The following is a 27,329-nucleotide window of genomic DNA, read 5'->3' on the forward strand; positions in this document are numbered from 1 at the left end:
TTTTTCTTTTTCAGTAGAAATGATGGAAGAATTGCATAGCCTGGACCCACGACGGCAGGAATTATTGGAGGCCAGGTTTACTGGAGTAGGTGTTAGTAAGGTGAGTAAAATGATGATAATGAACACTATTCATATTCTGATTTAAACACATTTTTTAAATGATTAAGAGCAACTTGGGTAGGCCCTTCTGATAGTTTGCAGGGGAGATGATTTGGGTCTTAATTTCAGTGAACTTTTAGGTCCTACTAATAATTCCAGTAGTCATTTAACATAGTAGGTTTGAAAATGTTCTATATGGGAATATATGTTTCTTCTTCCTTGCTGGTATAGGAGAGGTTTCTCATGGTTCTTGTTGCAAGGAAACTAACAGGATGTGTGTATAGATTCTATGCCATATTTTGTTAAAACTTGTCAGTCATTCAGAAAGAAAATTATAAAGCATTGCATAGCTTTGTTACATTGGACTTTGGAGGTAGTTACATGGTAGAGTTTTGAAAAATTGGCCTCTGTGAAGTCTGCAGACTCTTTACTGGTTGCACCCTCAGGCTGGTTTGTTGCTCTTCTCATTCTTCCTTCTTAGTTTTTATTTTTGTTGCAGGAGCATAATATTAGATTAGGCCCCCATTAATGGGCACCTATGAAGTTAAGCAATGTTACAGTTTCCTATGCGTGCTTTTGTACCCACTGGTCCACCCCTCTGCTCTCATAGGATGATTTTACAATGTGTAAAATGTTTGATTTTAATACAGTATGCAAAGTATATTTACAATATTTTATTTAAAAGCTTCATTGGTCCAAAATCCCATTCCTTGAGCTTGAGGTATGTGAATGTGTGAGCTATTGAGTTTTTTTTTTTTTGAGACATAATTTTGCTCTTGTCGCCCAGGCTGGAGTGGAATGACGTGATCTCAGCTCACTGCAGCCTCCGCCTCCTGGGTTCAAGGGATTCTCCTGCCCCAGCCTCCTGATTAGCTGGGATTACAGGCGCCCGCCACTATGCCCAGCTGATTTTTGTATTTTTAGTAGAGACTGGGTTTCACCATCTTGGCCAGGCCGGTCTTGAACTCCTCCCCTCAGGTGATCCACCCACCTCGGCCTCCCAAAGTACTGGGATCACAGGCGGGAGCCACTGTGCCTGACTGAGCTTTTGATCTTTAACCAATGTGATACAACATTTCTTTCTGTGCTTTTCAAGAAATCCTGTCTCATGGTAACCTGGGTGTTGATCTCGTGCTCAGTTAATAGCTTCTCCAAGGAGAAGGCGTGTTGAGGTTTAGTTGGAAAAATGGGCTTCTTTGATGGGTCTCACATTTTGGTGAGCTGGGATAGCTTGATAGGGTTTCGTTTTTGTTTTTTGTTTTTTGTTTTTTTTTGAGACAGAGCCTTGCTCTGTTGCCCAGGCTAGAGTGCAGTGGCACGATCTCGGCTCACTGCAACCTCTGCCTCCCGGGTTCAAGTGATTCCCCTGCCTCAGCATCCTGAGTAGCTGGGATTACAGGCATGCACCACCACACCTGGCTAATTTTTTTTTATTTTTAGTAGAGACGGGGTTTCTCCGTGTTGGCCAGGCTGGGTCTCGAACTCCTGACCTCAAGTGATCTGCCCGCCTTGGCCTTCCAAAGTGCTAGGATTACAGGCATGAGCCACCGCACCCAGCCAGCTTGATAGTTTTTGTTTATTCAACAAATATTGAGCACTTGCTGTATGCTAGGCATTGTGCAAGATGTTAGGGCTGATGCTTGAGCACAGTACCTCCACATCTGCAGTTTGGGGAGAGCGAGATGATACCGTGATGAGATCTGTATTACAGCTGTAACAAGGTGCTGTGGGAACACAGGATTTGTTACATATTCTTAATTTCTTTGGCCACTTAGACAGTTTTACTTTTGTGGCACTTTAGAGTGGCTGTACTCCTGGACATTGTATATTGAAGTTGCATGTACAAATGTAAACTCTCTGATCTAGGTGAAGTAGCTTCAAATAGAAGTGAGCAATGTATTTGATACTAAATTGATCTCTAAATGACCTCTGATTTGTCTTTTCACTTGAAGATTGAGCATAAGGCTAATATCCAGATCTGTCTGTTTAAATGGTCCCCCGACAACCCCCCTCCCCCATCCTGTAAGTCAGTAAGTTTGTATTCAAATTGTACATAGTTTAAGCTCACTGATCTTTGTCATTAGGGTTGTTGTTCTGTTTTTAGGTTCTTGATGGCTGTATCCAAGTATACTTTTGATGGAGTAGGGCATAAGTGATAAGAATGAGTGACATTCAACATGTTGCTGTCTAGCCCCAGCTTAAAATCATGTAACTAAGGTATCAGAAAACTTTAATACAGTAGCCTATCTGTTTAATAGAAAATTCTGCCTTCAACATAGAAAGAAGTTCTCTGTACAGAAAAAGAAATTTACCTATTTCCAGTTTTTTTGTTTGTTTTTGAGAGGGTCTCACTCTCTAGCCCAGGCTGGTGTGCAGTGGCAGGATCTCAGCTCACCTCAACCTCCACCTCCCAGTCTTAAGTGATTCTCCTGCCTCAGCCTCCCAGATAGCTGGGATTACAGGCCTGCGGCACTAGCACACTGTTAACTTTTGTATTTTTAGTAGAGATGGGATTTTACCATGTTGGCCAGGCTGGTCTTGAACTCCTGACCTCAAATGATTCACCTGCCTTGGCCTCCCAAAGTGTTGGGATTACAGGCATGAGCCACTCACTGCACCCAGCTTTATTTCCAGTTGTTTTTATTCCATTAGTTGTTTGTTTGTTTGTTTGTTTGAGACAGTCTCGCTCTGTCGCCTAGGCTGGAGTGCAGTGGCACAATCTTGGCCTCCTGCAATCTCTGCCTCCCGGGTTCAAGCGATTCTCCTGCCTCAGCCTCCTGAGTAGCTGGGACTGCAGGCACCCGCCACCACGCCCAGCTAATTTTTGTATTTTTAGTAGATGGGGGTTCCACCGTATTGTCCAGGCTGGTCTCGAACTCCCAACCTTATGATCTGCCTTTCTCGGCCTCCCAAAGTGCTGGGATTACAGGCGTGAGCCACCATGCCCGGCTTCAGTAGTTGTATGTTATTTTGGTATTTCCAGTCATGGTTAGTATTGTTGATTACAATGAATTTGTTACTTGAGGACTAGCAGGAGAGTATTTTTTTTTTCCATAACAAAGAAACTTGAAGAAAAAAATTAATTCCGTAGTTTGCAGAGCTGGGAAAATAAAATCACCATTTTGTATGACTTTTTTTTTTTTTTTGTGAGACAGAGTCTCGCTCAGTCGCCCAGGCTGGAGTGCAGTGGCCGGATCTCAGCTCACTGCAAGCTCCGCCTCCCTGGTTTACGCCATTCTCCTGCCTCAGCCTCCTGAGTAGCTGGGACTACAGGCGCCTGCCACCGCGCCCGGCTAGTTTTTTGTATTTTTTAGTAGAGACGGGGTTTCACCATGTTAGGCAGGATGGTCTCGATTTCCTGACCTCGTGATCCACCCATCTTGGCCTCCCAAAGTGCTGGGATTACAGGCTTGAGCCACCACGCCCGGCCTTTTTTTTGTTTTTTGGTTTTTTTTTGAGACAGAGTTTCACTCTTGTTGCCCAGGCTGGAGTGCAATGGTGCAATCTCAGCTCACTGCAACCTCCGCTTCCTGGGTTCAAGCAATTCTCATGCCTCAGCCTCCCAAGTAGCTGGGATTACAGGCACGTGCCACCATGCCCGGCTGATTTTTTGTATTTTTAGTAGAGACGGAGTTTCACCATGTTGGCCAGGCTGGTCTGGAACTCCTGACCTCAGGTGATTCACTGCCTCGGCCTCCCAAAGTGCTGGGATTACAGGCATGAGCCACCGTGCCCAGCCTTTGTATTACTTCTTTAAGACATTGTAAAGACAACCTCTCAGACTGTTGATTTGAAATGAGGATGTGGAGGGGATGATGATACTGGGAGAAAAGGGTGTTTTTGGAAAAACTCCTCTCCCTGGCTTTAAATTCTCATTTCGGATCCTTATTTCTCAGTGAAAATATCACACCGTGTTAGGGCCGAGCACAGTGGCTCACGCCTGTAATCCCAGCACTTTGGGAGGCCGAGGCAGGCAGATCACGAGGTGAGGAGATCCAGACCATCCTGGCTAACACGGTGAAACCCCATCTCTACAAAAAAATACAAAAAATTAGCCGGGCGTGGTGGCGGGTGCCTGTAGTCCCAGCTACCCAGGAGGCTGAGGCAGGAGAATGGCGTGAACCCAGGAGGCGGGGCTTGCAGTAAGCCGAGATCGCACCACTGCACTCCAGCCTGGGCGACAGAGCAAGACTCCACTCCGTCTCAAAAAGAAAAAAAAAAAAGAGTATCACTGTGTTGATGACAGCTTTGTTTTTTGAAGATCAAAAAAGATTTCAGCCCCTGCATCTCCAAATGAGAGAGTAGAGTGACTTCCCTGTGATGGTGCCATCTAGTGGGACTGGTTCAGCCTCTTGGGCTGTCTCTTGAGTTTCTCCTAACTATTCATAACATTTTCAGTACTTTTTGATGTCCATAGAAGGAAGAAAGTCAGTGCCACTGTGGATTCTTTCCTAGTGGACAAGAGTGTTACAAGTAGCTACAGTCTTTGAACTTTCTGGTTATTGTAAATCTTCTGTTGTATAACTTTCAAGTTTTTTTTCCACCTGCAAATTAGATACACACTGCATTACTTAGACTAAAACAAAATGACCAAATCTCCACATCTATTACTTATATTTAAGTAGCTCATTACCTATATTTGGGTTTTTAATTTTTTATTTCTAATTTTCTTGCATAGTGCAAATTTTTAATTTTCTTGCATAGTGTGTTTATATGTACTCAGTTTCTCAGCATATTTACTTCATAATAATGTTAAACCAAGGTCATTTGTTTTGAATTTTGGGATGCACTATTTGGTTTTTGTTTAAAAGATTGACATTTTCTGTCATTCATGAATTGATGAGGGGAAAGTAGTGTAATGTGCACCGAAAAGTCTATAGTGGCTCCCTAGTCTAGCTGCCCCTTTTTAGGAGGACCTGGAACCATCGTCTTAGCAGTTTTGAGGTGATAAGGTTAAATTGGGTTGTGAACCTAGTTCTTTTTTTTTTTTTTTTTTTGAGATAGAGTCTTGCTCTGTTGCCCAGGCTGGAGTGCAGTGGCACGATCTCTGCTCACTGCAAGCTCAGCCTCCCGAGTAACTGGGACTACAGGTGCCCACCATCACGTCTGGCTAATTTTTTGTATTTTTAGTAGAAACGGGGTTTCACTGTATTAGCCAGCATGGTCTTGATCTCCTGACCTCGTGATCTGCCCACCTTGGCCTCCCAAAGTGCTGGGATTACAGGTGTGAGCCACCGCGCCCAGCTCCTAGTTCTTTATGTCTTGTTGACCTGACATGTGAGCTGTCCTACCTCTTTTTTTTTTTTTTTTTTTTGAGACGGAGTCTCGCTGGGCTGGAGTGCAGTGGCATGATCTTGGCTCACTGCAGCCTCCGCCTCCCAGGTTCAAGCGATTCTCTTGCCTCAACCTCCCGAGTAGCTGGGACTACAGGCATGGGCCACTACGCTCAGCTAATTTTTATATTTTTAGTGGAGACGGGGTTTTGCCATGTTAGTTGGCCAGGATGGTCTCTGTCTCTTGACCTTGTGATATGCCCACCTCGGCCTCCCAAAGTGCTGGGATGACAGGCGTGAGCCACCACGCCTGGCCTCTCCTACCTCTTTTTTAAGATCTCTTCCTGGAGGCACTGGATAATCTACTTCTAGTAATGTGAAACTGACTATATCTTGAATTCATGTTTTCAATCAACCTGTTGCCGTTTATATTCCACACCCTGCTCCCTTTTGACAGTTCAAGTACAGGTAGTCTCAGCGGTTCTGGAGACCATGTAAAGTAGGCAGAATTTCACCCTTTCATGCATTGTTATTTGTACCTAGTTTGAGTATCAATGCTAATATAGTAGCAAATACTTATAATAGTGTGTGCCAGGTACTGTTCCAACAGTACAACAAAAGCAATAAGAAGTTAATTTAGATCTTTTATAACAGGGATAGTGGTTAACAAATCTGTACATAATCAATTCACTGGATTAATAGGCATTCTCCATTCTCTATAAGCCATACTGACTGATGCTTATCACATTGCTCCTACCAGTTGAATTATAACCATGTCAAGGATCATTTTACAATAACTTACACTTGTGTTGTAATTATTCAATTTAATACACAATCGCATAAACCAGTGAAATACTGCAGGCCGGGTGTGGTGGCTTACGCCTGTAGTCCCAGCACTTTGGGAGGCCGAGGTGGGCGGATCACGAGGTCAGGAGATCGAGACCATCCTGGCCAATATAATGAAACCTGTCTCTACTAAAAATACAAAAATAAGCCGGGCGTGGTGGCACGTGCCTGTAATCCCAGCTACTCAGGAGGCTAGGGCAGGAGAATCACTTGAACCAGGGAGTTGGAGGTTGCAGTGAGCCGAGATCATGCCACTGCACTCCAGCCTGGGTGACAGAGCGAGACTCTGTCTCAAAAAAAAAAAAAAAAAAGAGAAATATGATTGCAAAATAGAAGAATTGTTTCCAAGAGAACTAAGTTAACTGCCCTAGAAAGACTAGATAAGTCAGCAGGCTCCTGTAGTCCCAGCTGCTCAGGAGGCTGAGGCAGGAGAATTGCTTAAACCCGGGAGGTGGAGGTTGCAGTGAGCTGAGATTGCGCCACTGTGCACTCCAGCCTGGGCAACAGAGTGAGACTCTGTTCAAAAAAAAAAAAAAAAAGCAAGTCAACAAGGAGATGTCTATAAAAATTTGTTAGTTTAATCTGCAGGAGTTCTTTATTTAAATCCTTAGCAAGTGTCTTTTTTTTTTTTTTCTTGAGACGGAGTTTCACTCTTGTTGCCCAGACTGGAACACTCTTGTTGCCCAGGCTGGAATGCAATGGCACGATCTCGGGTCACCGCAACCTCTGCCTCCCAGGTTCAAGTGATTTTCCTGCCTCAGCCTCCCAAGTAGCTGGGATTACAGGCGTGCGCCAACACACCCGGCTAATTTTGTATTTTCAGTAGAGACGGAGTTTCTTCATGTTGGTCAGGCTGTTCTTGAACTCCCGACCTCAAGTGATCCACCCGCCTTGGCCTCCCAAAGTGCTGGGATTACAGGCGTGAGCCACCATGCCCAGCGGCAAGTTAAGTTCTCACTTTTTTTTTTTTTTTTTTGGAGACGGAGTTTCACTTTTGTTGCCCAGGCTGGAGTGCAGTGGCGTGATCTGAGCTCACAGCAGCCTCTGCTTCCTGGGTTCAAGCAGTTCTCCTGCCTCAGCCTCCCAAGTAGCTGGGTTTACAGGTGCATGCCATCATGCCCAGATAATTTTTGTATTTTTAGCAGAGATGGGGTTTTACTATGTTGGCCAGACTGGTCTGGAACTCCTGACCTCAGGTGATCTACCTGCCTTGGCCTCCCAAAGTACTGGAATTACAGCACCATGCCCTTTTATACATTTTTAAGTCTGATACATCAGGTTATATAATCAGATTTGACTTCTGAAAAGGTATTTAACCAACTGATACCTTTATTTTCATGTAGTTCATTGCAGCAATTAGAAGCTTTCAGTTATGAATATCTAGTGTCAACTATTTCACACACCAAAGCCACTTTCGTTTTTAAAAAATGTTTATATGTCTTACATTTAATTTAATTACATGCCTGACGATGCTCAATAAGCATGAATGCTGAGAAATGGCCTATACTTATACTGATGCATTTTAAGGAACTGTGGATTAATTTACTTTAGTATTTATTTGATTCCCTCCTTATTTCACATGTAGTCAAGTACCAACTCATGCCCCTTTCTCTGAAATTTCTGAAGTGTCTTTCTGCCCCAATTGCTGCTGCCTTAATCCAGACTGTTTTTATTCGTAACTCTTAATAGTAAGGCTCCCTATTGCCTCTTCTAGTTTGGAAGTCTTGTACCCTTTCTGTTTTGTTAACTTTTGGTTACTTTTTGGTTACTGTTTTGGTTACTTTTTTTGGTTACTACAGAAATTACAACACATATTTTTAACTTATCAAAGATTAATGTTAATACCTTTGTGTTCCTCTTGGTCAGTACAAGGGCCTTGAAGATTTTTTTTTTTTTTTTTTTTTTTGAGATGGGGTGTCACTCTGTCACCCAGGCTGGAGTAAAGTGGCATGATCATGGCTCACTGCAGCCTTGACCTCCTGGGCTCAGGTGCTCCTACTGCCTCAGCCTCCTGAGTAGCTGGGACTACAGGCACACACCACCACACTTGAATAATTTTTGTATTTTTTCTTTTTAAAAATTAAAAAAAAAAATGCCTCCCATCGGCATCTAGCAAATTTCTGTATTTTTGTAGAAACTTGGTTTCGCCATTTTGCCCAGACTGGTGACCTTGAAGATTTAACTCCATTTATTCCCCTCACAATTCACATGCTATTGCCATTCTATATTTAATTGTATGTATGTATGTGTGTGTGTGTGTGTGTATACATATATATATAAATTTTTTTGTTTTTTTTTGAGACATGGTCTCACTGTGTCACTCAGGCTTGAGTGCAGTGGTGCGATCTCGGCTCACTGAAACCTCTGCCTTCTTGGCTTGAGTGGTTCTCCTGCCTCAACCTCCTGAGTATCTGGGACTAAAGGCATGTGCTACCACAGCCGGCTAATTTTTTGTTTTTTGTATTTTTAGTAGAGACAGGGTTTTACCATTTTGGCCAAGCTGATCTCGAACTCCTGACCTCAGGTGATGTGCCAGCCTTGGCCTCTCAAAGTGCTGGGATTACAGGTGTGAGCCACCATGCTCAGTCTGTATATTTTCTAGAGCACTTTTAGATTTACAGAAAATTGAGCAGCTAATACAGAGTTCCCATATACTTCCTCACCCTACTTTCTCATTATTAACGTTTTGCATTATTAGTGTCTTTGTTACAATTGATGATACGTTATTAACTAAAGTCCATTGTTCACAGTTGTCCACTGGCTTCCATTAGGCTCTTTATTTATTTTTAGTTTTAGTTTTTTGAGATGCAGTCGACTCACTCTGTCACCCAGGCTGGAGTGTAGTGGCGCAGTCTCCTCTCACTGCAACCTCTGCCTTCCAAGTTCAAGCAATTCTCCCTGTATCAGCCTCCCGAGTAGCTGGAATTACAGGCGCCTGCCACACACACAAAAAAGTAATTTTTGTATTTTTAGAAGAGATGGGTTTCACCATGTTGGCCAGGCTGTTCTCGAACTCCTGACCTCAAGTGATCCACCTGCTTTGGCCTCCCAAGGTGTTGGGATTACAGGCGTGGGCCATCACACCTGGCCTGTTATAGAATATTCTCAGCCATTATCTTGACATATATTGCTTCTGTCTCATTCTGTCTTCTCTGGCATGCTAAACATACACTAGACCTCACTGTGTTTTCTCTGCCTCTTACCCTGTCTCTTGTATTACTTGTCTTTTTGTTTTCTTATCTAAATGCTTGGTAGTTTCTTGTGACCTATCTTCCACTTGATTAATTTTCTCTTTAAATTTGCCTAGTCTACATAAACCTATACATTGAAATTTTATAAGAGCTGAGTCGCTCTTATCCTGAGGGTGTAGCCCATGGGTCTTCTAATGTATGGGGTGGCTTTCCCACACTCCCCTCATTGGGCAGGGCCTGGGCTTTGACTTTCTTCTCTCCCTATACTCCCAGGCCTCTCAAATTATAGCTTAATTTCATTGATTTTTCTTTTTCTTTCTTTTTCTTTTTTTTTTTTTTTTGAGGTGGAGTCTTGTTCTGTTGCCAGGCTGGAGTGCAATGGCATGATCTCGGCTCACTGCAACCTCCGCCTCCCGAGTTCAAGTGATTCTCCTGCCTCAGCTTCCCAAGTAGCTGGGCCTACAGGCATGCGCCCCTGCACCCAGCTAATTTTTGTATTTTCAGTAGAGACGGGATTTCACCATGTTGACCAGGCCGGTCTCAAACTCCTGACCTCAGGTGATTCACCCGCCTTGGCCTCTCAAAATGCTGGGATTATAGGCGTGAGCCACCATGCCTGCACTAATTTCAAAATTTTTCTTTAGAATTTAATCTACAAATGACTTCAGATTGGAATCATTTTTTATTTTTAAATTTTAACTTTTAGAGACAGGACTTCATCCCTAGGCTGGCCTCGAACTCCTGGGCTCAAGTGATTTTCCCACCCCAGCCTCCTAAGTAGCTGAGACTACAGGCATGTGCCACTGCACCCAGCAGAAGTGATTTTTTTGAGTTCTGGTCTTGTGTCTCTGGATTCTTGGCTTCTTATGGAAGTAATTATTTCATTGCTTTGCAGTCAATAATATAAAACTAACACTTAGTGTGTGTGAACTCTTGTGTCACTGTGAAGTTTACCTCCTTGTGACTTTCACTTCTCATCTGCTTCCTTCTTCCTTCCTGCCTATAGGTGGTTAGCATTGGCGTTGTCGTCACTCTTGGCCTTTAAAGTCATTTATTTTATTTCTTGTTCTCTGTCTACTTTTAGTTAAATTCAGATTAAATGGAAAGATTTCTTAAAATTTTATTTTTAAGAAAGGCCATGAGAGGGAAAACAAGGTATATTATCAGTGGTTTCTTATTTCAAACCTGGGTCTAGGGATAATTTGGCTTAGTTCTATTCTTCCTCTCTACCTTGTCTGGGTCTTAAATTGTTAGGTTCCTCACTTGATCCTGGCTATTACTAGATGTGATGAGATTAGTTTGGAATCTACTTTCTAGTATGTTGGCCATGGTTAGCTAAGTATTTTATTTATTTATTTATTTATTTATTTATTCATTTTTGAGACGGAGTCTCGCTCTGTCCCCAGGCTAGAGTGCAGTGGCGTGATCTCGGCTCACTGCAAGCTCCACCTCCCAGGTTAAAGCAGTTCTTCTGCCTCAGCCTCCCTAGTAGCTGGGACTATAGGAGCATGCCACCATGCCCTGCTAATTTTTGTATTTTTAGTAGAGATGGGTTTTCACCATGTTGGCCAGGATGGTCTCGATCTCCTGATCTCATGATCCACCCGTCTTGGCCTCCCAAAGCGCTGGGATTACAGATGTGAGCCACCGCGCCTGGCCCGCATATCTTACTCTTAACATATCCTTTTTCTAAAATACTGCATATATTGCAAAGGATTGGAATAGGAATAATATAGCTTTGATACTAGAATCTGCTAAGAAGTTAGCTAGCTCTAGTTAACTTAGGAGTCATTTCAATTCTCTGGGTACTTCCAATTTAAGAATTTTATGTTTGATGAACTACACAAAAAGAGGAAGCCAGATTTGAGATAGGGGATAATAAATTCCAAAAATTCCAGTTAAATATTAGTAGTATGAAAGAATGAGTGGTGGTGTTAAAATATAAACCTTCAGGAACAAAGGTTCTATAGGATAAAATCTGCCAAAATTCTTTCCTTCATTTTGTATATATATAGCCTTTTGGGAACATGGGTTGCATAGAATAAAGTAATGATGTTAGAAAAATACCATAGGAGCAAGAAAAGTACCTTGTTTTGCCCATTAAGTATTCTCTGAAGACAGCAGCGAGGAAAATAAAGGTGAAACATTTTTCTAAAAATAGTCTCAAAATAAGGATGATGTCTGTTTTCTAGTCCTAACTAGATGAGGGAGATAGAGATTTATTATTAAACAGCTTTTTTTTTGAGACTCAGTCTCACTCTGTTGCCCAGGCTGGAGTGCAGTAGTGCGATCTTGGCTTACTGCAATCTCCGCCTCCCAGGTTCAAACGATTCCCTTGCCTCAGTTTCCCAAGTAGCTGGGATTACAGGCATCTGCCACCACGTCCGGCTAATTTTTGTACTTTTAGTAGAGATGGGGTTTCACCATGTTGACCAGGCTGATCTCCAACTCCTGACCTAAAGTAATCCACCCACCTCGGCCTCCCAAAGTGCTGGGATTACAGGCATGACCCATCACGCCTGACTTTGAACTTCTTTTTTTAAAAATTGTGGTAAAATATAACATTTACCCTTTTATTCATGTTTATGTGTACGGTGGCATTAAGTGCATTCATGTAGTTGTACAGCTATCACCACCATCCATCTTCAGAACTTTTTATGTTTTTCTTTTTTTTTTTTTTTTTTGAGATAGTCTCGCTCTGTCACCCAGGCTGGAGTGCAATGGCACAATCTCGGCTCACTGCAACCTTGGCCTCCCGGGTTCAAGTGATTCTTCCACCTCAGCCTCACAAGTAGCTGGGATTACAGGCACCCACCATACCTGGGTTATTTTTTTGTATTTTTGTAGAGACAGAGTTTCACCATGTTGGCCAGGCTGGTCTTGAACTTCTGACCTCTCAGGTGATCCGCCTGCCTTGGCCTTCCAAAATGCTGGGATTACAGGCGTGAGTTACTGCGCCCGGCCCAGAACTTTTTCGCCTTCCCAAATTGAAACTCCATGCCCATTAAATAATAACTCCCAGGCCAGGCACGGTGGTTCAAGCCTGTAATTTCACTATTTTGGGAGGCCGAGGTGGGCAGATCACGAAATCAGGAGTTCGAGACCAGCCTGGCCAACATAGTGGAACCCCCATCTCTACTAAAAATACAAAAAAATTAGCCGGGCATGTTGTTGCGTACCTGTAATCCCAGCTACTTAGGAGGCTGATGCAAGACAATCACTTGAACCTGGGAGGCGGAGGTTGCAATGAGCCGAGATCATGCCACTGCACTCCAGTCTGGGTGACAGAGCGAGACTCCGTCTCAAAAAACGAAGCAACAACAGCAAAAAAACCTACCAATAACTCCCCATTCTCCACCTCTCTCTCAAGCCCCTGGCAACTATCATTCCGTTTTTCCATCTCTGTGAATTTGACTACTCTAGGTACTAACGTGAATGAAATCATAACAGTATTTGTCCTTTTGACTGGATTGTTTCACTTAGCATAGTGTCTTCAAGGTTAATCTGTGTTGTAGTATATGTCAGAATTTCATTTCCTTTTTAAGGCTGAGTAATATTTCATTGTATGCATATACCACATCTTATTTATTCATCTGTTGATGGACCCTTGGGTTACTTTGACCATTTGGCTATTGTGAATAGTGCTATAAAAAACAAATGCTGCTGCTATGAAAATAGCTGTAGTCTCACAGTCCCTGCTTTAAATTCTTGTGGCTGCAGATCCAGAAGTCGAATTGTTGGATCATATTAAACTGTACTCTTGTTGACCTCCTCTCAGGCCTTATTGATAAGGGACAGCTAGAAAATAGTGGTTCTTCTAATTCACATTCTACAAAAGCTTTGGAAGTCTTAAAAATTCTGTTAACGGATGCAGATGAGCTAGTAATGATAGTCTAATTGCAACTATTACAAATAGTATTATTGGCCCGGTAAGTAAGAACTAAGCTACTTTGTAACTTGGCGAGTTACACAGGATAGCCTCTTTTTTTTTTTTTTTTTTGAGATGGAATCTTGCTCTGCCACCCAGGCTGGAATGCAATGGTGCAACCTCGGCTCACTGCAGCCTCCACCTCCCAGGTTCAAGCGATTCTCCTGCCTCAGCCTTCCAACTAGCTGAGATTACAGGTGCCCACCACCATGCCTGGCTAATTTTTGTATTTTTAGTAAAGACGGGGTTTCACCATATTGGCCAAGCTGGTCTTGAACTCCTGACTTCAGGTGATCCGCCTGCCTCGGCCTCCTAAAGTGTTGGGATTACAGGCGTGAGCCACTGCTCCCGGCCATAGGATAGCCTTTCATGTTAGTCAAACCATAGGTTGCTTTTAGAATATCACACATTTACTATCCATATTTGCTGTACTAGAGTTTTACTGTATTTTATTTTGTTTTTGAGATAGGGTCTCACTCTGTTGCCTAGGCTGGAGTGCAGGGGTACGATCTCAGCTCACTGTAACCACTGTCTCGCGGGTTCAAGCGATTCTCCTGTCTCAGCCTCTCAAGTAGCTGGGACTACAGGTGCGTGCCGTCACGCCTGGCTAATTTTTGTATTTTTAGTAGAGATGGGGTTTCACCATGCTGGCCAGACTGGTCTCGAACTCTTGACCTCAAGTGATCCACCTGCCTCAGCCTCCCAAAGTGCTGGGATTACAAGCATGAGCCACCATGCCCAGCTAGAATTTTATTTTAAAATTGAGTGTTGGATTTTATTTCATTTAAGAAAATTTTTTCTACAAAGAGAATTTTATTGATGGCCCTAGTTTATTCCCTCCCAAAAGACCAGCTGCAACCAGATTAAGTGAACACAACCTCAAGATTTTATTGTCGTCGTAATAAAAGATGATGCTTATCACTGGATCGCTTCAGCTCAGGGAATGGAGGAAGCAGTGAGCCAAGATGGCCGTTGCACTCCAGCCTAGGTGCCTGAATGAGACTGTCTCAAAAAAAAAAAATGAGTATGGCCTCAAATAGTATTATAATCAGTCCTTTGAGGACTGGTAATGTTGCCTGCGTAAAGATTACAAGGTGCTGGTATCTGTTTTAATGGATGTGAGCTGTATGACTGATAACTTTGCTTCTATAAAACGTATATATGTGACTTTTAGTACATAAACTGCAGCCAGTGTTGTTGATCACTTAGTTCCTGTTCTACCTGACTCTAAAGGACTACTAAGGATTAATTGTGGAATTAAAATATCATCTGAAGGTACAGCTGATCTCAGGATCCTCCAATTCAGGATATCTTCTGTTATTAACTTCAGCCAGATTTAATGTTCAAATTTAGCAGTAGTTACTAGCGTCAAACTAACTTATCCAGTCTCCATTATATTGACAGTTGACCAGCTAGAACAAAACACATCTCAGTTAATTTCTTTTGAAAAGCCATTTTACCTGCTTATGTCTGGTTAAGATGAAGGAAAAGAGATATAATAACTATCAAATTTTTTTTTCTTTTTTTTTTGAGATGGAGTCTCACTCTTTGCCCAGGTTGGAGTGTAATGGCTTGATCTCAGGTTATTGCAACCTCCACCTCCCTGGTTGAAGCAATTCACATACCTCAGCCTCCCGAGTAGCTGGGACTACAGGTGCTCGCCACCACGCCTGGCTATTTTTTGCATTTTAGTGGAGACTAAGTAGGGTTTTGCCATCTTGGCCAAGCTGGTCTCCAACTTCTGACCGCAAGTGATCCGCCTGCATCAGCCTCCCAAAGTGTTGACATTACAAGTGTGAGCCACCGCACCTGGCTTGTTTTTTGTATTTTTAGTAGAAACAGGGTTTCACCATGTTGGCCCGGCTGGTCTTGAACTCCTGACCTCAGGTGTTCTGCCCGCCTTGGCCTCCCAAAGCACTGGAATTACAGGCATGAACCACCGTGCCCGGCCTGTGTCAAAAGGTTAGTGTCCAAATTTTGCAGCAGTTGAGTTCAACCAACTTTTACACATCTATACTGTATTTAGGTTGTTAGGGGAATTTTAAAAAATCAGTCAGATGTACTGTATACTTTTTTTTTTTTTTTTTTTTTTTTTTGAGACGAAGTCTCGCTCTGTCACCCAGGCTGGAGTGCAGTGGCCGGATCTCAGCTCACTGCAAGCTCCGCCTCCCGGGTTCACGCCATTCTCCGGCCTCAGCCTCCCGAGTAGCTGGGACTACAGGCGCCCGCCACCTCGCCCGGCTAGTTTTTTTTTTTTTTGTATTTCTTAATAGAGACGGGGTTTCACCGTGTTAGCCAGGATGGTCTCGATCTCCTGACCTCGTGATCCGCCCGTCTCGGCCTCCCAAAGTGCTGGGATTACAGGCTTGAGCCACCGCGCCCGGCCTACTTTTTTTTTTTTTGACACAAGGTCTTTGTTGCCTAGGCTGGAGTGCAGTGGCACGATCACGGTTCACTGCAGTCTCGACCCCCTGGGCTAAGTGATCCTCCCACTTCAGCCTTCCGGTACAGGGGACTACAGGAACAGACACCACCACCCCAAGCTAATTTGTTTGTTTGTTTGTTTGAGACAGAGTCTTGCTCTATTGCCCAGGCTGGAGTGCAGTGGCATGATCTTGACGCACTGCAACCACCACCTCCCAGGTTCAGGTGATTCTCGTGCCTCAGCCTTCTGAGTAGCTGGGGCTACAGGTGTGCGTCACTGTACCTGGCTGATTTTTGTATTTTCAGTAGAGATGGGGTTTCACCTTGTTGGCCAGGCTGATCTCGAACTCCTGGCCTCAAGGGATCTGCCTGCCTTGGCCTCTCAAAGTGTTGGGATTACAGGCATAAGCCACTGCACCTGGCCAATATTTTTGATAGAGAAGGGGTTTCACCACGTTGCCCAGGTTGGTCTTGAACTCCTCAGGTCATCCACCCATCTCAAGTGATTCACCTGCCTCGGCCTCCCAAAGTGCTGGGATTACAGGCGTGAGCCACTGTGCCTGGCCCAGATGCATTGTATAGTCTTGAGGCATTTATAATCAGACAAACAGGGACTCAGATGCCTATGGCACATAGCTGAGGATGGATATGCTGATGGGAAGGTATTATGAGCCCAGAATAAGGGAGTATAATTAACTAGTTCATTGTGTATTGGTCAGAAAGCAGAATTAAGATTACTGTAGATTGACTGGGTGTGGTGGCTCGTGCCTATCATCCTAGCACTTTGGGAGACCAAGGCAGGTGAATCACTGGAGGTCAGGAGTTTAAGACCAGCCTGGCCAACATGGTGAAACCCTGTCTCTACTAAAAAATACAAAATTTTTTGTATGGGCATGGTGGTGGGCACTTGTAACCTTAACTACTGGGAGGCTGAGGCAGGAGGATCACTTGAACCTGGAGGCGGAGGTTGCTGCGAGCCAAAATTGCACCACTGCACTACAGCCTGGGTGACAGAGCAAGACCCTATTGCCAAAAAAAAAAAAAAAAAAAAAAAGCAAAAGGAAAGATTACTGTAGATAAACAACCTCATGGCCAGGCGTGATGAGGTGGCGGTGAGCCAAGATCACACCATTGCACTGTAGCCCGGGCAACGGGAGGGAAACTGCATCTCAAAAAAAAAAAAAAACCTCAGAAAAATTTTGATACAATATTATTAGGAATAAATTAAAGAATGATTAGTACAGGATAGCTTGGATTTGAAGCTTAGCAAAAGAGTTTAGAGTCCAGGGCAGAGGCTTTTTTTTTTTTTTTTTTTTTTTTTTGAGACGGGGTCTCGCTCTGTCCCCCGGGCTGGAGGGCGGTGGCCGGATCTCAGCTCACTGCAAGCTCCGCCTCCCGGGTTCACGCCATTCTCCTGCCTCAGCCTCCAGAGTAGCTGGGACTACAGGCGCCCGCCACCTCGCCCGGCTAGTTTTTTGTATTTTTTAGTAGAGACGGGGTTTCACCGGGTTAGCCAGGATGGTCTCGATCTCCTGACCTTGTGATCCGCCCGTCTCGGCCTCCCAAAGTGCTGGGATTACAGGCTTGAGCCACCGCGCCCGGCTTTTTTTTTTTTTTTTAATAAAAGATAGCCTCTCACTCTTGCACCCAGGCTGGAGTGCGGTGGCTCAGTCTTGGTTCACTGCAACCTCTGCCTCCCAGGCTCAAGTGATCCTCCCACCTCAGCCTCCCAAAGTGATGGGATTACATGCGTGAGCCACCATGCCTGGCCGAGGCTTGTTTTTAAGGAATTAATCTTGTAGTTTCCTTGAAGTCTAGGTATTTGGTAAAAAAATTTAAAAATTATTATTATTATTATTATTTTGGAGATGGAGTCTTACTCTGTTACCCAGGCTGGAGTGCAATGTCATGATCTCGGCTTACTGCAACCTCTTCCTCCCAGGTTCAAGTGATTCTCGTGTCTCAGCCTCCCGAGTAGCTGGGATTACCGGCGCATGCCGCCATGCCCAGCTAATTTTTTTTTGTATTTTAGTAGAGACAGGGTTTCACCATGTTGTCCAGGCTTTGGTCTCGAACTCCTGAGCTCAGGCAATCCACCCACCTCTGCCTCTCAAAGTGCTGTGATTACAGGTGTGAGCCATCGTGCCTGGCCGAAAAATTAAAATTTTTTACTAGTTAATATATAGTACAAAATTCAGAATCTTTCACAGATATACAGTGAAACAGCTCTTCTACATTTCTCCCTTATCCACCTGATTTCCTTCCTAGAGACAACTGTTACTAAGTTTCTTATATTTGAGAGCTATGTCTGCAAATACGTATGCATATTCAACCCTTCCATTTTTAAAAAATGCAACTATATTATATAAACTATTGTGCATTTTGCTTCTCGTGCTTAAGATATTCCAGGAATTGTTTTACATTCATACATATAGAGCTTCTTTGTTCTTTTTTTCAAGGCTGCTTTGTATTTCATTGTATGTCTGAACCGTTTCCTGTTGATGGACACTTAGCTGGACAGCAGTGTTTTGTTGATATAAATAGTGCTATAGTGAATAATCTTGTACATAATGTCATTTAACACACATTCAGTTATGTTTACAGGATAAATCCCTAGAAGTGGAATTGCTTTTTCCAAGGTTATATGCATTTGTGATATTAGTAGATATAGCCACATTCTTCTCCATGGAGAGGAGGAATTTGTCTCCCATAGTCAAATATGGCAAGGGGTGGACAGGCATCAGGGTCCTTGAACTCTGTAAAATGATGTGTAAGTATTTGTGTGTGTGTATATATATATGGATGTATATTTGTCTTTAGAAAGAGTCCATGGTTTTATTACATTCTTAAAAAGTTGTTTGGCTGGGCACAGTGGCTCATGCCTATAATCCCAGCACTTTGGGCAGCCGAGGCAGGAGGACCATTGAGCCCAGGAGTTTGAGACCAGCCTGGGCAAAGTGCTGAAACCCCATCTCTACAAAAAATACAAGCAATCAGCCGGCATGGTGGCATGTGCCTATATCCAGGAGGCTGAAGGGGGAGGATCACCTGAGCCTTCGAGGTTGAGGTCAAGGCTAGAGTGAGTTGTATTTGCACTTCTACACTTCAACTTGGGTACTAGAGTGAGACCCTGTCTTAGAAAAAAAAAATATTCTGTGACTCAAAGTAGGTTAAAGAAACCACTGTCTTGTAGTTAGTTGACCTGAATTAAGCATGCTGCTTTGTTTTTCTCTACACAGTATTTTTCTCTTACAGGAAGTATTTGAGCAGAAGCTATGTACATAATTATTAGAGATGTTGTGTGGAGAGTCATTGTGGAAGAGACTGGAATAAATCTAATTCCCAACCTTTTACTGTTATTCCTTGCACTCTTGAGACCATGTTTTAAAAGGCTTTTCCCCCCATTATTAGACTGAATTTATTAAGCAGTACTTTATTTCTCCAATTTTATTAATCAGACCTTTAGACAGTTTGTGGTAAGTTTTACTACAGGCAGTTGAAATCCTTTCATCTGTTAGGAGTTGATAAAAGTTGAGCTAAAGTCAAGTCTATCTGACATTTGTATTGTATTGCATGGTATGGTATGGTATGATATGGTGTGGTATGGTATGGTATTGTATTTTTTTGAGACAGAGTTTTGCTCTTGTTGCCCGGGCTAGAGTGCAGTGGCACGATCTCGGGTTACTGCAAACTCCACCTCCAAGGATCAAGTGATTCTCCTGCCTCAGCCTCCTGAGTAGTTGGGTTTACAGTCCCGTGCCACCATGCTCAGCTAATCTTTTGTATTTTTAGTAGATATGGGGTTTTACCATGTTGGCCAGGCTAGTCTCGAACTCCTGACCTCAGGTGATCTACCCACCTTGGCCTCCCAAAGTGCTAGGATTACAGGTGTGAGCCACTGTGCCCAGCCAAATCTGACATTTTAACTAGACTGTGTCAGTGAAAAATAATTCAGAGATCCTCATTATTATCTCTTGGACTTACTGAAGATATGAAGAACAAACCTTTATACCTGATAATGTCCATATTTCTTTTGAATTCTGTGTGGTAAAATAGGTTTAAATGAGGGTTCACATTAAATTCTGCAAGTACTAGTGCAAGTAAAATTTCGTTCACTATAACAGATTCCTTAGGGCTTTCAGGTTTTGTGATATTGGAATTAATTTGTAATATACATATTATCAAAAGTTAAAATTCCTAGTTTTTTAGGTCCTGGAGAGAAAACAGTAGCACCATGTAATGAATTAGAAAGTTAAAAGATTTAGGTAACTTAAATATAGTTGATAGTGTCGTATAAAGCCCTTTTTTTTTTTTTTTTTGAGACAGTCTTCCTCTGTCGCCCAGGCTGGAGTACAATGGCACAATCTCAGGTCACTGCAACCTCTTCCTCCTGGGTTCAAGCAATTCTCCTTTCTCAGCCTCCCGAGTAGCTGTAATTACAGGTGTGCACCACCATACCCAGCTAATTTTTTGTATTTTTAATAGAGGTTTCGCCATTTTGATCTCGAACTCCTGACCTCAAGTTCTCCACCCGCCTTGGCCTCCCAAAGTGTTGGCGTGAGCCACTGGGCCCAGCCAAGCCCTGTCTTTTTGAATACTGTATTATTATTTGGTAGCTGATTTTAGAAGAGGATTTTTCTAGAGATGATTAGAATATTTTATGTGGGGAAAAGTGAGGTAGGACCTGTATGTCTTGCTTGATACTGGAGCAAAAGTTAAAAGGTCTCAACTCTTGATCAGCTATTTTCTTTGGTTTATTTGTTTGTTTGAGACATGTTCTCTCTCTGTGACCCAGGTTGGAGTGCAGTGGCGCAGTCATGGCTCTCTGCAGCCTCAACCTCCAGGGGCTCAAGAGACCCTCCCACCTCAGCCTCCCTGAGTAGCTGGGACCGCAGGCATGCGCCACTATCCCCAGCTAATTTTTGTATTTTTCGTAAAGACGAGGTTGGCCGGGCGTGATGACTCATGCCTGTAATCCCAGCACTTTGGGAGGCTGAGGCGGGTGGATCACCCAAGGTCAGGAGTTGGAGACCAGCCTGGCGACCATGGTAAAACGCTGTGTCTACTAATAACACAAAAATTAGCCAGGCTTGTTGGCGTGCACTTGTCCCAGCTACTCGGGAGGCTGAGATAGAGGAATCGCTTGAACCCAGGAGGTGGAGGTTGCAGTGAGCTGAGATTGAGTTGCTACACTCCAGGCTGGGTGACAGAGTAAGACTCCATCTTACAAAAAAAAAAAAAGACGGTGTTTTGCCATGTTGCCCAGCCTGGTCTTGAACTCCTTGGTTCAAGTGATTCGCCCGCCTCAGCTTCCCAGAGCGTTGGGATTACAGGTGTTAGGCACTGTGCCAGCCTATTTTTTACCTACTGATAGTACTCAGTAAGGAAAACAAAGATAAAATTGTTACATACTCTGGATGAGAACTGAAGGAGCCATTTGTTGTATAGAATTATTTGTTGGCCAGGCAAGGTGGCTCACGCCTGTAATCCTAGCACTTTGTGAGGCCGAGGTGGGCGGATTGCCTGAGCTAGGAGTTTGAGACCAGCCTGGGCAACATGGTAAAACCCTGTCTCTACTAAAAATACAAAAAATTAGCCGGGCATGGTGGCATGTGCCTGTAATCCCAGCTACTCGGGAGGCTGAGGCACGAGAATTGCTTGAACCTGGGAGGCAGAGGTTGCAGTGAGCTAAGACCGTGCAACTGCATTCCAGCCTGGGTGACAGAGCAAGACTCTGTCTAAAAAAAAAAGAATTATTTCTTGTGAAAAATTTATTTTACCAAGTTCTCCAAAGTTTTCTTTATTTCTAAAATAAAAGATTAGAACAAAATTCTTATTATGGGCCTTTCTTACAGAACTTTTTAGAGTGCCATTTGCTATAATGGGATCCTGCTTTTACCAGCAAACCTTTTATTACAATGAATTTCCTAGATCGGGCCTTTGTTATTGTGATTTTATTTTTCAAAGAGGTGAGGGTCTCCCTATGTTGCCCAAGCTGGAGTGCAGTGGCTCTTTGCAGTTATGATCATAGTTTACTGTAGCCTTAAACTCCTGGGCTCAAGTGATCCTCCCGCCTCAGCCTCCCAAATAGGGAAGACTATAAGTGTGTACCACCACATCTGGATAATTATATCTTTATATTTAAAAGAATGGAAAAAGATACTGTATAAACAGTATCACTAAGTATAAAAAAGCCAAGTATAAACACTAAGTATAAAAAAGCTAGAGTGATTTTATTAGACAAAGGAGACCTCAGAACAAGAAAAATATTGCTAGGGGTAATAAAGCACAATTCATCAAGAAAGGAGGATCAATTTTTTGAGAAGACACAGCGGTCCTAAATGTATATGCATCCAGTAACAGAGTGGAAGCAAAAACTGACAGTTGAAAGGAGAAATAGACAAATCCACAATTACATTTGGAAATTATAACATCTCCCTCAATAACTGATAGAACAAGCAGGCACAAAATCAGTAAGGTTATAGAAGATTTGGACAATACTCTCAATGGACTATACTTAATTGACATTTATAGAACACTCTGCCCACATTCTTTTGAAGTGCACATGGAACATTTACCAAAATAGACCATATGCTGGGCTGCAAAACACATTTCAACAAATTTAAAAGGATTGAAATGTAATGTCTACTCTGAGTACAATGGAATTAAACTAGAAATGAAAAAGATATCTGGAAAATCTCCAAATATTTGAAAGTGAAATAACATACTTCAAAATAACCTTTGGGTCAAAGAATTCGCAAAAGATATTAGAAAATATTCATAACTAAATGAAAATGAAAACAATATATCAAAATTTGTGGGATACTAGAAAATATTTGTAACTAAATGAAAATGAAAACACAGTATATCAAAATTTGTGGGATACAGCTAATACAGTGCTTTAGAAGGAAACTTCAGCTTTAAAAGAAAGGTCTAAAATCAGTGACCTAACATTCTGCCGTAATAGAAAGAGAAATCTAAATAGAAGAGAAATAATATGAGAGCTAAAGTAAATGAGATAGAAAACAAGGCCAGGTGGCTCACTCCTGTAATCCCAGCACTCTGGTTGGGCAAGGTGGACTTGAGTCTGGGAGTCTGAGACCAGCCTGGGTAATATAGCAAAATACAAAAATACTGAAACACAAAAATACTGGAGGAAAAAGAAAAGAAAAAAGAATAATGCGAATCTGAATAACCCCATATTTATTACAGAAATTGGATTAAAAGTCTTCCCACAAGGCCAGGCACGGTAACTCATGGCTGTGGTCCCAGCACTTTGGGAGGCCAAGGTAGGAGGATCACTTGAGCCCAGGAGTTTGAGACCAGCCTGGGCAAATAGCAAGACTCATCTGTACAAAAAATATAAATAAATAAAAATTAGCCAGGTGTGGTGGTGCACGCCTGTGGTCCCAGCTGCTTGAGAGACTGAGGTGGGAGGATTGCCTGAACCCAGGAGGTTGAGGCTGGAATGCAGTGGCTCAATCACTGTCACAAACAAACCATCAAAGTCTTTCTAAAAAGAAGAATCCAGACCTACATGGCTTTATTGGTAAATTCTATCAAATGTTTAAGGAAAAAATAATACAATTTTTTTTCTTTTTTTTTTTTTTCAAATTTTACAAGACATTTTTGAGGCCAGCATTACCTTGATACCAAACCAGTCCAAGACATTAGGAAAAAAGAAAACTGTAGCTCAGTATCCCTCAATATATATGCAGAAACGATTAACAAGATATTAGAAAATTGAATCTAGCAGTGGATAAAAACACAACTAATTGGATTATCCCAGTTGCAAAGTTGATTTAGCATTAGAAGTCATTGTAATTCACCATATTAATAGAATAAAGGAGAAAAGCTAAGTGGTTTTGTAATAGTTACCTAAAAAGCATTTGACAGACTTCAATGATATTTGTGATAAAAGCTCTCAGCTAACTAAGGAATAGAAGGGAACTTCTTTAATCTGATGAAAGGCATTTATGAAAAATGTGTAAGTAACATCATAGTTAGGATGAAAGAGTGAATGCTTTCTATATAATACTCCAAACAAGTCAATGATAATTGTTTTCACAACCTCTATTAAACATGTGCCAAAGGTCCTAGCCAATGAAATAAGGCAAGTAAAAGGAATAATCTTACAGATTACGAAGTAAAACTATTTATTCTTTAGATGTCATGATTGTGCACATAGAAAACCCTAAGTAAGCTATAAAAAAGCTACTAGAATTTAAGTTTAGCTAGACTACAAGTCAATTTGCAAGATCTAGTTGTATTTCTCATACTAGCAATGAACAATTGGCAGTTGAAATAAAAACAAACAAAAAAAGCAAATCGTTTATAATACCATCAAATAATGTGCAATGTTAAAACATTCCCCAAGAACAGAAGAAATTATTTTGTGTTCTTTCATAGATGAAGGCATTCAGGTGCAAAGGATTAAAGAACATTAATTTGTTCATAAGCATGTCATTATAAACATCTATGTAGTAGATACTGTGTTAGGGATATAGTAGTGAATAAAAACATTGACCCGTGCCCTCATAGAATTTATAATCTAATGGAAATTGAAGGGAGAAATAAATTTAGGGCCTCAGTTTCCGGCTTTGGCTTAACATTTTTTATCTACATGAGTGGTTCAAAGCTTTTACTTTTTAGTTTTATCTTTTTTTTTTTTGAGACGGGGTCTCACTGTGTCACTTAGGCTAGAGTGCTGTTGCACGATCTCACCTCACTGCAACCTCTGCCTCCCGGGTTCAGGTGATTCTCATGCCTCAGCCACCCTAGTAGCTGGGATTATGGGCATGTGCCACGATGTCCAGCTGACTTTTGTGTTTTTAGTAGAGATGGGGTTTCGACATGTTGGCCAGGCTGCTCTTAAACTCCTGGTCTTATGTGATCCACCCACCTCAGCCTCCCAAAGTGCTGGCATTACAGGCATGAGCCACCGCACCTGACCTGGTTATATATTTTATCTATCTAATTTTTTTTTTTTCAGACGGTGTTTTGCTCTTGTTGCCTAGGCTGGAGTGCAGTGGCATGATCTCAGCTCACCACAACCTCCACTTCCCGGGTTCGAGCGATTCTCCTGCCTCAGCCTCCTGAGTAGCTGGGATAACAGGCATGCACCACCACCCTGGCTAATTTTTTTTTTTTTTTGTATTTTTAGTAGAGACGGGGTTTCTCCATGTTGGTCAGGCTGGTCTTGAACTCCTGACCTCAGGTGATCTGCCCTCCTCGGCCTCCCATAGTGCTGGGATTACAGGCGTGAGCCAGCGTGCCCGGCCAGTTATATCTTAAATATTGTGACTTGTTGAATAATTTGGCCCCTATGGGTGGCAAGTTATTTTGTCGTAGTACATGCTTGGTAGTTCGCAGGGTGATTGAAACTGGTCAGTTGGTTAAAATTTCATGTTAAGGATGGTCCATGCAGGACTCCCATACAGGGGAAAAGAAGTAACTAATAATCTTCATTGAGTACCAACTGTATTTCAGGCACTGTATTACCCTCATCCCTAACATATAGTACTATTTAATCCTTGAAACATCCATAAGGTAGGTGGTTTTTCTTTTTGAAATCCACAGATTTCAAGAAGAGCTAATATAACTTCAGTGATTTGCCCAGTTTTATACAGTGGTTCAGAGGTTTAGTCCCATACCTATTTGACTTTAAACTATCAGGACTAGCTGTTCTCTGTTAGTCATACCCTTGGACCATCCCATGCGTTCCTAGTCAAGAGGAAGTGCAAGTAAATGAGATTAATTTTTTAGGCAGGGCATGGTGGCTCATGCCTATAATCTCTGCACTTTGGGAGGCCGAGGTGGGTGGATCTCTTGAGCCCAGGAGTTTGAGACCAGCCTAGGACCCCACCTCCACAAAAAAATTAAATTAAAAAAAAAACTGGACATGGCGGCATGAACCTGTAGTCTCAGTTACTCAGGGGGCTGAGGTGGGAGGATTGCTTGAGCCTGGGAGGTTGAGGCTGCCAGCGAGCTGTGATCGCACCACTGCACTGAGCCTGGGCGAAGCGTGAGACCTTACCTGAAAAAAAAAAAAAAATTATAGTGCTAATTTTGAATCTATTGTATTTTTATGTTTATATTTATTTATTTATTATTTTGAGACTGAGTCTCACTCTGTCGCCCAGGCTGGAGTATAGTGGCGTGATCTTGGCTTACTGCAACCTCCGCCTCGCAGGTTCAAGTGATTCTCCTTCCTTAGCCACCCAAATAGCTGGGACTACAGGTGTGCGCCATCATGCCTGGCTAATTTTGGAAGTCTTACTAGAGACGGGATTTTGCTCTGTTGCCCAGGTCTTGAGCTCCTGACCTAAAGTGATCCACTTGACTCAGCCTCCCCAAGTGTTGGAATTACAGGTGTGAGCCACTCTACCTGGCCGTGATTTTATTTTAAAAGTATGTCACTCACAAGAAAAAACACTGTCAGGATTTCTTGTGGTACACCTCACAGCTGATATGTCAAAGTGCCAGTTTTATTTCTTAGTTTAAAATTTTGTTTTAGAGGCAGGATCTTGCTCTGTTGCCCAGACTGAAGTGCAGTGGTGCGATCATAGCTCACTGTCGCCTCAAACTCCTGGACTTAAGTGATCCTCACAACTCAGCCTTCCAAGAAGTGAAGACTACAGTCATGCACTACCATACCCAGCTTTTTCTTTCTTTCTTTCTTTTTTTTTTTTGTTTTTTTTTTTTGGTAGAGACCGGGTCTTACCACGTTGCTCAAGCTGTCTTGAAGTCCTGGCCTCAAGTGGTCCTCCCACCTTAGCCTCCCAAAGTGTTGGGATTACAGGCGTGAGCCACCATGTGCGGCTCAAGACACCAGTTTTTTTTCTATTTATTTATTTATTTATTTATTTATTTATTTATTTATTTTTGAGACACCATTTTAAAAATGCTTTTACTACACTTTGTTTTCAATGTTTTTTTGAGACACAGTCTTGCTATGTCACCCAGAATGTTGGGTGGGATGTTGACTCCTGCATCTTATTATTATACCAATTCCAGGCTGGAGTGCAGTGGCGCGATCAAGGCTCAGTGCAACCTCTATCTCTTGGGCTCAATCGATCTACCTACCTCAGCCTCCTTAGTAGCTGGGACTACAGGTGCACGCCATCTTGCCTGGCTAATTATTATTATTATTTTTTCTGGAAATGGGGTTTTGCCATGTTGCTCAGGCTGGTCTCAAACTCCTGGGCTCAAGTGATCCTCCTGCCTCGACCTCCCACAGTGCTGGGATTACAGGTGTGAGCCTCTGGACCCAGCCAATACGCTTTAATCCAAGTCTGTGTCTATTTAAATTGCAAGTTAGTTTAACTCGGAGCCACGAGCCTGTGCCTTGGAAATATGTACTTTAGAGTCATAGGTAACAGTTATCTGGCTGAGAGTCTGTGTGTGGGTTATACCAAATGTACTGCCATCATTTGATTATAGGTTAGTAGTGTAATTTTTGAAATTGGCAGGTCACAGATGAGATTGCCATGCCTTAGTGGAAAACTCTTCCAACTGTCTTCTCCAGACAGATAGGTAGAACCTGGAACCAGTGCTAGGATGTGTGTG

The 27,329-nt window shown here is 42.6% G+C and overlaps 1 protein-coding gene across 6 annotated transcripts in view; it reads left to right on the forward strand.

Moving 5' to 3' along the window:
• TLK2 (tousled like kinase 2) overlaps nt 1–27,329 on the forward strand; it is a 162,313-nt gene that overhangs the window by 21,172 nt on the left and 113,812 nt on the right. For 4 of the 6 annotated variants that reach the window (XM_025362100.1, XM_025362101.1, XM_025362097.1 and 1 more), the window contains exon 2: nt 18–100. Coding sequence is in view for 4 of the 6 variants with exons in the window: in XM_025362097.1 (XP_025217882.1) it covers nt 20–100 (81 nt within the window). In the remaining 2 variants the exon portion in view is untranslated. Of the gene's footprint in view, nt 1–14; nt 101–27,329 lie in introns of all 6 variants that reach the window. The other 2 variants (XM_025362098.1, XM_025362099.1) reach the window with 1 other exon arrangement.

This window comes from Theropithecus gelada, chromosome 16, assembly GCF_003255815.1.
Source record: "Theropithecus gelada isolate Dixy chromosome 16, Tgel_1.0, whole genome shotgun sequence".
Lineage (NCBI taxonomy): Eukaryota > Metazoa > Chordata > Mammalia > Primates > Cercopithecidae > Theropithecus > Theropithecus gelada.